Genomic DNA, 12,990 nt, shown 5'->3' with positions numbered 1-12,990 from the left:
CAAAAACATGTTTAAACACTTTAAAAAAAAAGCAAAGTCGAAAGTGCAGAAAATAATGAAAATTTTAAAATAAAAGACTACCAATTCTTTTGTACTGAATGTATTTGGTGAGGTTTGGAAAAATGCCAAGATTGAGTACTGTGCCAAAATTTGCCAGTTCATCTATTCATACACAAAGGCACCGACGCAAATCGCAAACTGACGTTGGATGAATTTGAATATTGCAGTAGCTTTTAAAACAATACCTTTTATACGTTGTGGTCAGAACGTCTATCAGGCATTAATTTTTTTTAAAGGGCCTGTCCCACCAAATTCTTAATTGTCTGATAACAATCCAACGTGTAAAATATGTGATGGAAATATCGGATTTTGTTACCTTATCTGACAGTGACGTCATTTTTAAGCTATCTGAGCTTCTATCAGCCAGTGGTGGGACAGGCGCTTAATGAAATATCGTAATTAAAACTTTAACCAGATATTAGAAGGGAATTAGTTTATGTTAAATAATGGTAACAGATTATGGTAAATACATAACAAGTAACAGAATAGTAGGTACAAAGTTTCACATAAGTATTTTACACTAACCACTCCTCATAAGTTGGTAAAAAAGGGTACGTTAGAAATATCCCTCAGGGCGGTAGTGACGCTAAAACTGGCACTGTTTATAAGTCTGTTTTAATAAAGTTTTTAAATACTTTGTAATACATTTTGCAGATAACAAACAAATTGTAAAAAATACGACAGAATGATATGAGAAGTCGACATATATTTCTATAATCATAAATGACGAACTAAAAATAAACACTGCATACGAAACGACCTTGTAACTTAGTTACTTGTGTGGTGAAATGAATAATGGTACTCAGATATGTCATTGAAATTAATTATTACAAAAATATATGGAACATTTTTTAACAAAAGACTGTAACGAATATATTAGTGTCACACGAACTAGCCAAGGGCGATGTTTATCAAAAAATCTCTAATATCTTTATTAATAAAACATACTAACATCAATGTTACATTAATTATTCAATTATTGTGAAATACTGCATTATTAAAAAAACATAAAACGAGGTGTAGATCGCAAGATTGTGGTTTATGATAGTACTAGCGTTCGTCCGTGACTTCGTCTGCGCGGAATTAAAAAAAAAATGCAAGTAACCTATGCGTTCTTCCAGACTATCCTCTACATCTATGCTAAATTTCATTGAGATCGGTTCAGCAGTTTAGGCTACAAACTCTAACAAACATCCATCCAACCATCCCATACATACATCCATCCATCTAAACTTTCGGATTTATAATATTAGTAAGATAAGATATATATCAACCATAGATTTTTAAAAGTTCTGTTTTAGTTGATTTAAGTCAATTGAATTTGCTTGGTTTAAACTATTTTAAAAATAAAACACTTGAATGTTTCAAATTAAATCTTATAGGATTAAGTAGCGGATACATAAATGCCCAGATGGAACTTTTTTTCGCAATGTAAAGGTCAGGGCTGTGAAAAAAGATCGTTTACTTTCGCACGACTTTTTTCATTCCTACAAAGTGGGGAAGGTCGGAGCTACAAAGTATGCATGAATATTTACCCTTAAAGTAATGATTTCTTTGTCGCAAGTCACAAGGGGATACATTGTATTCATGAGACCTTGGATGTCCCGAAGGTATTTTTTTTTTTTATAAAAAAAGGGGGCAAACGAGCGGCGTGAACACCAAGGTGGTCAACGACGCCCATGGACATTCGTAACACCAGAGGAACTACAGATGCGTTGCCGGCCTTTGAGGAAATGATAGGCTCGCTTCTTGAAGGACCCTAAGTCGTATTATCTATTACTATTATCTATTATTATATATTATCTAGGTATTATCTACAAGATACAGGTTAAACAAATAGAGATGACATTGCACGGAAACGGAAATCATACTAATATTATAAATGCGAAAGTTTAGATGTATGTATGTTTGTTAGAGTTTGTAACCTAAACGTTTGAACCGATTTCGATAAAATTTGGTGTAAATGTAGTGGATGGTTTGAAGAACACAGGCTACTCAGTTTTTTTTTAATTCTACGCGGACAGAGTCGCGAGCGAAAGCTAGTAATAAATTAATCTCAATTGCGACTTGGTCGTAACACTCAGATAAAGCTTGCAGTCATCTCTTTCCTTGTCTGTATGTTTAGTGTAATTTTTTTGGTAGCGCTTTTATATTTAGCGTTACACTATGAATTAACGTTTATTAACGCTATTCAATCAATCATAGTATTCCAGTATTAAAAATTAAAACGTAGTAGATTTTCGCAGTTCAGTATACTGTAGGGGGTTAATGTGGGGTAGGGTGGGGATTAATTGCGTCTCTCTGTATCCACAAAGTCAAGGTTTAATATTTAATGCGGTGCTAAACGAGAAACTTGTTAGCCCACTGCACACTAGTAAAGCGAACCTTAAGCGACATTTAACAGTTAACAGCGCAAAACTGAATCTAAAGAGCTGCTTGCTTTATTTTCATATCTTCCGTTACGCTTCCAGTTCGCTGTCGGTTGTGTGCTACAAGTCTAAGGCTAGAACAATGCGACAATTATTGTATTGTAACTAATATAAGCTTGGCTTTTAAGCCGCATTGAAATTAATAATTGCATTTATTTGGATTATTGCATTAATAATTGCATTTTATTTTAATTTTAAAAGAAACCGTTCAGATAACTCGACGTAAGATAGAGCCTTAAGAGAATAACACATGTCAAAGTGGATATTCTCAAATCGATTATAATTTTTTGTTTTTTTTATAAATAATTATTGTCCCCTTGAACGAAAAATTTAAAACTAACTTGCAAACCCATTTTAAAAATAACAGCGCAAGATTTTAATAGTGTTTTTGCTCCTTTGTGTACACATTTAGCTTATTACTAATTAGGGTTAAGAGTACTACGGATGACATCGTATTGAAGATAAATGTTTTGAAATAACAACTTTATTGCAAAGCTATAAGGTGCAATTTTGTTAATGGACATTTAACACATTTTTTGAAAAAGAAAATCTCTGCGAGTTTCAGTCAAAACCAGTTGAAAACTATTTTCGTTGCAATAAAAACGTTAACCGGAATGTTTTAAGGACTATTTTTGATTGCTTAGCAATGTAGGCTTTTTTATACGAGTTTATGAATAAAGTAGAAGTTTTTTCATTGTAGCTTTTGTACCTGGATTTTTTCCTCACAAAGAAAGCGCCTGCTTTTGTCGTCAGTTATTAAATGCCAGTAAAAATACAACACTACAGTATACTAAATAATAAACACCTACAAGTGTTGCCATAGCAATTTGATTTAAATTTTTTTACCAAAAAATAGGCATAAATTATTTTACTCTAAAAAAAAATAATTGACTTACATCAAATATTTTCCCCAAATCAGTGGCCATACAAGAACAGTTGTATGCAACAATGCCCAGTTCTTTCACCTGTGGAAAAAATAGCGATTAAAAATATTTTTTTTTTTAAAAAGTCACAAAAGGATTTTGTACCACACTTTCATATTATACGCGTACAAAGGTCTCTGTCAACCCTTTTACGATAACAAGGTGTTATTACTACTTTTTACTTCACAAATAAATTATCGTACATCCAAAAACAAGTACAAAATGCGACATTAACAACTTTCTGTCCCCTTTAGTATAAAGAGACTTTGTAACTAGAATTAAAAGTAAATTGGACTTTAACTGCATGGATATAAGAGCTAAATCGTATTGTTCCCAATCCGGGTATATTTAATTAAATTTTATTTTTCACATGAACCTACTAAATGTTTACTATGTACATTGTAGAAACAGCTGTGTCCTTTTGATATTACACGAAAGAAGTATACAAATGTACTTTCATAATATTATTTTTGTATCATTCAGTATTCTTAAAGAATAAAATAAGAACCGGGCGGTTAAGCCCTGAATTTTTCGCTATTTAAGAATAAAAGGAAATCAATTAAAAAAAGGACAAAATGTAAGAAAACACACACACGTATAAAATTGAAAAAACTTTAAATTTTTTGGTCGTATTTAATTTTACATTAATTACCTATTATGCTGTATATTAAAATGGTAAATAGTATATGGAAGTTTAAAAGAGAACGTTAGTTAACCATTTTATTAAAAAAATTGACTTAATGAAGTTTACAAACCTGAGTAAGCGATCGCCAATCCATGTTAGCACTGCCGATATAGAAATGCGTTCGATCCACGATCCAAAACTTGGTGTGAAGAACTCCGCCGCCCAATAGTTTGGAGAAGTTTAAACTCCGCACCTATAATTATCAAAAAATCCAATTTATTTATTTTATTTATTTCTAAATATTTAATCCTATTTTTTCATTAATTAACCTTACTAATATCATAAATGTGAAAATTTAGATGGATGGATAAATGTTTGTTACTGCTATCTCCAGATCGGCTAAACTAATCTCGGTGAAATTTGGCATAGATATAGAAAATCTATGTGGAGGTACACATAGACTAATATTTTTTTTTTGTTTCACACGCACTAAGTCACGGCCGACAGCTATTAAGTCACATCAATTACCTGCGCCGCTTTTTTCTTAACTAAATACTCTGTATCTATATTAGGATAGTCTTTGCTGGGCCAGTTTTGAGCAATTTTCAAATCAATCTTCCTTTTTGACCCCGCGGCGTATAGCGCTTGGAACACTTGTTCGCCCTGCAAGGAACAGCTGTTTAAAGATTGTGAAACAATACATAAAAGCGGAGATACCTACTAAGGACCTGTCCCACCAATAGCTGATAGAGGCACAGATAGCTTAAAAATGGCGTCACTATCAGATAAGGGAACAATTTTTTTTTATAACATAAGGTAGCAAACGAGCAAGCGGCCACCTGAATCCGCCAAAATGGCGAAGCGTCCGCTGCCCATAGACATCCGCAATTGCAGATGCGTTGCCTACCCTTATGCGACGGAGGAGGAGACGCATATAGAGGATATTTCCCCTTCCTATGCATCTCTTCCACCGTCAAATCCACTTCCCTTCCCATCCTCTCCCTATAAGAAAAGGATGGTAAAGGGAAAGGGACTTACATTAGGCCTCCGATATTTCCATCACATTTTACATGTTCGATTGTTATCAGACAATTTACAATTTGGTGGGACAGGCCCTAAGCCTCGTATTAATTGCTATAAGAAACATAATAAAACGCAATATATTACGATCTAACATTTAACGTCATAACTTTTACACGTGTAATATCTTACGCGCCATTAAAATCGCCCTTGCCAGATATTTGATGACATAAAAACTTTATAGCTGTGTCAGTAACTTTATTGTCGGTCAGAGAACTGCACAGTTGATATTTTTAATGTGTCACAGACTGAACATTATGTAGAGCATATACCTATTGTCATGTAATAATCACTTCAAAATAATATTGTTAGAAATTGTTATTGCTAGAAAAAATATCAGATTTCTGTTTAATATCACAATTTTTATTTTTATTATTTAGCTAATATATTTTAGATTATGAAATGAAGCCTACAAGGTTACAATTAATAATTAAATTTAATAAAACAATAACATCCTTAGAAATTCAACACAAAGTCAAAGTATTCAATAATAAAATTCTTACTCAATAATAAAACTATCAATCAAAACTAATCAAAACATTTGTTATACTAATATTATAAAGAGGAAAGATTTGTATTTTTGTATATATTGAAATTACTCAAAAACTATTAAACTTTTCACCATTAAAAAGCTACATTATCAGTGAATAACAGACTATATTTCTTTAATTCACGCGGGTGAAGCCGCGAGCAACAGCCAGTATAAGATAAAAGGACGGAAATCAAATAAATCACTTACCTCTATAGAAGAATTATATGGATAAAATTCATTAAACCTAAGAGACCAATAAAAAGATGCTATTTCTATAGTTGTTTGAGCGTCGTCTATTAAATCTAACCAAACATTTTTTGTAGGCGTATGCGTCATGTTTGGAGGATACATGTGCCCTTCCGGAATACTCTCTACTAAGGATAATCTGAAACAAATGAATTTATTAAAAAAAAAACTTACAGACATAATACACTTATCAGTACTAATAATATGAGAAAAGGTGAGACTGTTTAGTAATAATGGAATTAATTAAAATTCCCAGAATTCCTTCAATTTTGCTTAAGTTATTATATTTTATGTAAGTCGCTGTGTCTTCTATTATATTTTTTTTATTTTTACATTGATATTATATTATCATGGTTTACGCACTTGGCCAGCGTGGTTGACTATGGCCTAGTCACCCCATATTAGGGTAGGCTCCGAGCCCCTCGGTGGGGACGTATAGTGAGCTGGTGATGATGATGATGGTTTACATACAAATATTTTATACTTATGTTCTTTTATTGGTTTGTCTTTATTAAAAAGACTAAGAGTGAACCAAAAATTTATTTTAATTTTATCTGTCAACAATTATTGTTTTTATGTTAATTTTTAATTAATACAAATTGTTAATAATTTGCAATTACAATTTGTATATATCGTTAAATAATAATTCATAATCATCAATAAAAATAAAATAAAAACAAAATTTTGTTTTACTTTTAATACATGGGTAGTATATCTTACCTACACTCATCTGAGCAATGTACAGTGACAGGTTGCTGACTGGATGCCGCATGTGACACATTTGGCTGGTCCAGTAGTGGTACAAGCACAACAAGAACTATCAGCAGAATTACTATAGAAACAGGGATGCAAGATGGTCGACACCATATGCTGCGTTTCTTCCTTCTGTAACAAACATATAATTTAAAAAAGTTTCAAATGCTTACATGACTAATGTTATCTTAAAAGATTTTTAAAGTTAAGTTTAATCAATAAAGTCAATAAAAATAAAATAAAAACAGCGTTTTTTTTACTTTTACTTTGAATAACTAAAGTAAAAAAAAGCAATTCTATTTACTTTATTAAATATAACATATTAAATTTTACTTTCTTAAAAGCTGTTTTGGAAGTCATAAACTTATTTATCGTAGAATCTATAAATAAATTGATTAAGTTTTTAGACAAGGCAAAGAAGATAAAATAATATTGAAAGTACTTACTTGTCATTATAGCTGTTCCCATTTTCATCCCTCATCATGAAAATTTGCTCCCACTGCTCGAGCTCCTCATCAGAGGATGACGCGTTCCCCACACTCCCCGATTCTAATACAGTCTACAAATAAATATAATATTTAATACTAAGAAAACAAAAAAGTTTAGACATAATTGCAACTAACAGATACCAACTTTTATTCGAAACTTGAAGGATTTAAATATCGCTTCTAAATATCTCATTTTAAATTCAATAACTTAAACAAAACAAAGAAACAAATGGCAGAGCATATATTATTGAATAGTTATTGTTTTGACTTTTGTTTAATTTTGAAAATTGACGTATTATCACGTCACATTGACATTTGATGACAATAGGACTGCCGGAAATGAAACAAATTGTAAAATCAATTCTATGCAGGAAAAAATTTAATAACAATCTATTATTTGTACTTTGCCAAAATTGTATTAAAACATAACGCAATGTAATATTACTTGTTTATAAATTAACAAAATAATTGTGAAAAAACTAACCATTTATATAGAAATCGCGGAAACGCTGGTGCAAGGTAAGACAAATCAATACTCAACGAGAATCCATCACTGTAAAAACTTTTTAAAACGTAATCACGAATACAATTCGTTAATAACTGCATTTTCGTGTATCCTGGTGCTCCTTTACGAACCGTGCAGGCGCAATAGTAGCAAAAATATTACTGCAAAGTGGATGACGTCGGCAACCGCCGCATTGTTCATGTGCATTTTAAATACTGGGTTAGTTCAGACCGTAAAACTATTCAGGGCAAAACACAGTCATTATTATGATATCACGCAAAAGGTACAATTTACCTGCACCATGTATTTTTAAGAATTTTTTCATCGTTAGCGCGATCAGTAGCGCTTACAGTAAATCGTTTATAGAATAAATTACACTGCGAAACTGTTTTATGTGCCTACTTTGATGACTTATTGGCATGCGAAAAGTATATTTGTCTTCCGGTTGGTTAAAATCAGACTTATTATTTTTCCCGCCAATTATATAATTTGATTTTTATTAATTATTTTCTAAACCAAAATTAAATGATACTGAACAATATCTGTTAAACAAAAATGGATTAGAAAGACAGAGAATCATTATTTAATTTATTATTCAATCCACATTTATAAAATTCCTATAGGTGGCTTTAGGTTGACTCACTTTACTTACCTGTTAATATAGACTAAGCCTCTATGGGTGACCTTCAAGTTAATTGAGTACGCTTTTTAAACAATGGTATAGGATAACCTTTGATAAACAGTGTCAGCGAACGCTCTTTGCGTGTGTTTTCACAGCTACAACCCGTCAACAACGAGATTGTTTTCCGTTACACCCTAATTTACTTTATCGAACCAAAACGAAATACATCCATAAAAAATTCCACCACAGTGTCGTGTGAACACGATAACAGTCCAAATTATACTACCAGTGACAAATGGATTCTCTTTAATATTACTTGAAATGTAGGTATTTGTACTATTGTAAAGCTGTCGATGAATAAACAGAATAATATAAATGAGTACGGAGTAAACGAGTATAAGGTAGAAAGAGATGGATGGATTCCGTGAAAGGTGGTGGTGACTGAGATGACGGATGATAGAGTTATCCGAGGATGAAAACCTCTTATGCCGAACCCACGGGTGTAGAAAAGGGTAGGGGAGATGATGATGAATATAAACGAATTTTAGTTAAGAGTGTGGAGAGACTGGTTATGCCTAGAAAAAGATGGATGGGATGTGTGAAAGGTGAGATGACCAAGAAGGGAGTGACAATAGACTACGGAAGATAGATTAACCTGAAGAACGAATGGTGGGCTGAACCTGCGGGAATACTACGAGAAAGGGGAAAGAAGATGACGAAGAGTTTTATCCAAAAGTTAATTTCAAGTGTTAATTTTAAAACTTGCTGAGATTCTAATATATAATCGTCCTATTACTAGAATAACTACACACAAATATACTCTAACTATATCGTCTTGAAATCGAATTTATAACCCTTCACATATTTATAACCTTAAAAATGCATTAAAACCTGTTTTTATTTCGTAAAATATAATCATAGATTAGTCGAATATTCGTTGTTATGATGCAAATTTATTAGAGCTCGCTGAAAAACCTTGTTATTTTTATTATGTTGGTAATATTAGAATAATGAATAATACAAACATAGTTGGAACAAAACGTCTTGTATAAAATTTACAAAACCTTCAACATTTATTCAACCTTGTTTATCAAGAGGTATGTAGTCGCATTCTTTATTCAATAACACGAATGCAAGTAAGAAAATATCTGATACAGCGCAAGAAAATAAAAACCTGTTATTATTTTCCAAATATGATAAATATTGAATTTATTTTCAACAAAAGCGTTATAAACGTTTCGATATTAAAACATTGAAATATACTAAATTACTTTGAGATAATACTAAATTGATGCGATGGAATAAAAACCGTTAAAATGCTAAAACATTTACATTATTAGAAATTATGATTAAGAATTTAAAGTACAATTATCATTTCACGGAAACAACGATAAGATTTTCGTAGAAAAGTAGCTACGATATAGCACATTGATTCTCGATCAATCAATTTGACAGCCGGCGTTACCAACAACAATATTCGTTCATTTATTTAAATCATTATTTAAAAGTACTTCATTATTTAAGGAATTTTTAGAGCTGGCACACACCTGTAACTAAATTATCGCACAAGTAAGACTAAACAGTTGTACGATTGTTTAATTTCAGGTGTCCGCAAGTTCTTATAAGTTATTTTGAAAGTGTTTTGTTTTTGTTATTGGAATTCATTCTTCTGTATTTTGAAGTGAAGGGTTAATATTTTTGGTGTCACTAATAAATAATTTTTCAGTATATGGTTTTATTGATTTTATAATTCTGTAACCCTGTGTCTAATTACTCTTACATCGAAAGGTTGTCGGACTTTGTAATGATAGACTAGAGTGTAATGGATTGTAGTGCAATTACAGCACTCGGAGAGGTTTAATGCTCTCTTAATACTACTAAGGGACTGCCTTACTGACCACTTAACGAGTAAAAGCAGTATTTAGGGTGCCGTATTGAGTGGAGGAACTGATAACGTGCTTTTAACATTAAGCGATTCGACATTATCATTTCAAATACTGTGGGAGTTGTTAACGAATTGGAAACTATGTATGTGTAGAGTAAATACGTAGGTGCAAGGCCGACTAGCATATCGTCGAATTCGGTATATTTGCTGTTTAAGTAAACAATGTAAGTAATGATAATGTGCTAATGTTATAAAGAGGAAAGTTTTGCATTTTTGTATGTATTGAAACAACTCAAAAACTACAGGACCGATTTGAAAAATTCTTTCACCATTAAAAAGCTACGTTATTATTAAGTATCGTAGGTTATGATTTTTTTAATTTCAAGGGGATGATGTCGCGAGCAACAGCTACTGATAACATAAAGTAAAGGAACCGCGACAAAAATTACCTTTTCAATATGAAAATCATAAAAAAGCGTTTAGTTATAAGGTTGTCAAATATACTCTGAAATTTTGGCTACTGCGGTCACAAGGTCGTATGCAAAGTTGTAAATATTTGTCGAGAAAACAGACCCCACATTGCCTGTTACCATGGAAACGTGCGTAATAACAGAATTATGCAAATGTCACCTGAATTAATTGCTTAAAACCGATTATGAGTACGTCAGTGTCCTATTATGAAATCATTCTAAGAGCAAAAGTAAGTATAATATGAAAGTTATCGGAAAGTGATATTTAGACCTCAGTATTTTACAGATAGTACTCATTTATATGTGACAAGATTGGATAAAGTTAAGAATGTGTACATTAGAGGAAGTTTGAAAGTAGCGCCAGTGGTGGAGAAATTGAGAAGCAAAAGGTTATCCTGGTATGGACATATTATGCGACGAAATGATGGGGACATAAACCAGAAAGTGTTGAGATTGAATGTGGATGGCTACAAAGGAAGAGGAAGACCGAAGAAAGTATGGATGGATTGTGTGAAGGAAGATATGCTTAAGAAAGGAGTGGATTCAGATATGACGGCTGATAGAGATGTATGGAAGAGCAGCACATACTGTGTCGACCCTCCATAAGGGATAAGGGCAAGTGGATGATGACTCATTTATATGTAATTAAAGAAAAGTAAGTAATCCGACCTATACGGTAGGAATATCATATAAACAAGTCATTTACATTTTTAAAGTAACTAAGTATGAACTTAATGACTGAATGATGAAAATACTTTTGCATGGTTCACTTATAATTTCTACTTGTTGCTTAGTAACGTTTACACCAACTTAATAACATTGTTAACTTTCCATCTAAACTATGTAACTAGGTTAGGCCTTTGAACTTTAAATTTATCTACCACGTTAAGGACATTCATTTATTTCAAACAAATATTTTTATGAATTAAGTTAATTAACAACTCCAAAGACACTATTTTTAGGAAGATAATGGTTAATTTGTAAAAGCATTTTCGTTTGAACTTCACTATAATATTTTCAATAACTTTTAAGTCTTAAAAACTTTAAGTGATTTTTAAAGAAACGTCTTTCTAAAGTCAACTTTTAACATAAATGAAAACAAAACAATGTCAAACCTCGCAGAGTTAGAATTTCAAATGTCACCTATCTTTTTATCAAGCGATAAGAGCATTCTGCTTTCAGCCGGTATTCAATTCACTTCACTGTTAGCGATCGTTAAACGTACTGGCCGTTAAATTTTATAAAGCAATGAATACTAAAGAGGTCAGATATTTACCTTACCTTTGGACTTTTATTCTTTTATCTGTGTAGCATTGTGTATTTTTTGGGAATTTATGTTGTGAACATACACTATTCATCTACTGAGAACTCTAATACGATTGCTTTTTATAGCAGAATTGTTAATAGTCACTAAGGGCCACTTAAGGCTAAGTGCTCTGTGTGCGGAAGATTTAGTGTTAATTTGGTCACCTTGCAGTTCAATTCTTGAAATTAATTTGTTCTTCTTTCTTTACATTATCTTTCAAATCGTACAAATTAAATCACGTCTACAAGCACCTTGCATCAATATGTAATTACAGAAAGTGCAAACAAAAAGGTTTTCAATTTCACACGACCGAAATGCGATCCGGAGGTCGACGACCCTAAATAATCCACTAGACAAACATAAGCGTGAATAATACTGAAATATTAGACGAACGATACGTGCTCCATTTTTTCTTTCTTTATACTCAATTTGTTGAACGTGACTGGAATAAATTAGTTACATCTATTAAAAAAAGCATCAAAGTAATGATATGAAAATTTCAACAAGTCTCAAGGTAACGTCTATTAGAAGAATATAAGTATGCAATAGGCAGTTAGTTAATTGACTATCAAAGTTTGTCATTGCAAGTTTTTCAAGAGGAAAACGGAGGAAGGCAGTAAGGAAAATTTTCAACTGTTGCCCAGAATTATCAGTTACTAGGAATTCACATTTAGTAACACTAAGCTAATAAAAAAGTGAAGTATGGAAAGAAATGGAAAATAGAGTTCCGCCGCCTCACAAGGGTATACTTAAATATGACTTCGCACAAGATAGAAAACTCAGAGAGCACGTATTTATAACATAACATGAAACGCTAAAAAGAATGTGCTCGTACTCGTAATTCGCCGCATATAAATCGAAAAGCCATTTTTCTTAGTTGAGCAACGTTGTCGTAGATAGAAATATTTATTTCATTTTCCCGATATTGTGGACGTAGCGAATGGACAGACCGACGCCGGAGATAGATGACCCCGGAGCAAATTTAAACCCGAAATCGATTTGGAATATTTCTCATATACCTGTGGGAGGCTTTCACTGTTGTCGCTATTTGCGGGAAGAATAACAC

At 32.2% G+C, this 12,990-nt stretch overlaps 1 protein-coding gene across 3 annotated transcripts in view; it reads right to left on the bottom strand.

Annotated features, from left to right (window-relative positions):
- The window catches only part of LOC106105790 (phospholipase D3-like), a 31,824-nt gene that overhangs the window by 11,577 nt on the left and 7,257 nt on the right, over positions 1 to 12,990 (bottom strand). Inside the window, exons 1-7 of one of the 3 annotated variants that reach the window (XM_013286237.1) lie at positions 7,621 to 7,805; positions 7,095 to 7,207; positions 6,616 to 6,780; positions 5,857 to 6,034; positions 4,566 to 4,700; positions 4,168 to 4,290; positions 3,386 to 3,454 (exon numbers count right to left, since the gene is read on the bottom strand). In XM_013286237.1, coding sequence (XP_013141691.1) covers positions 3,386 to 3,454; positions 4,168 to 4,290; positions 4,566 to 4,700; positions 5,857 to 6,034; positions 6,616 to 6,780; positions 7,095 to 7,207; positions 7,621 to 7,623 — 786 coding nt within the window. In that variant the 5' untranslated portion in view covers positions 7,624 to 7,805. Of the gene's footprint in view, positions 1 to 3,385; positions 3,455 to 4,167; positions 4,291 to 4,565; positions 4,701 to 5,856; positions 6,035 to 6,615; positions 6,781 to 7,094; positions 7,208 to 7,281; positions 7,454 to 7,620; positions 7,806 to 12,990 lie in introns of those variants that run through there. The other 2 variants (XM_013286236.1, XM_013286235.1) reach the window with 2 other exon arrangements.

This window comes from Papilio polytes, unplaced genomic scaffold, assembly GCF_000836215.1.
Source record: "Papilio polytes unplaced genomic scaffold, Ppol_1.0 DF822733.1, whole genome shotgun sequence".
NCBI classification, from domain to species: Eukaryota; Metazoa; Arthropoda; class Insecta; order Lepidoptera; family Papilionidae; genus Papilio; species Papilio polytes.
Note: the sequence above shows the minus strand (reverse complement) of the source record. Positions and strands in the feature narration are given on the sequence as shown.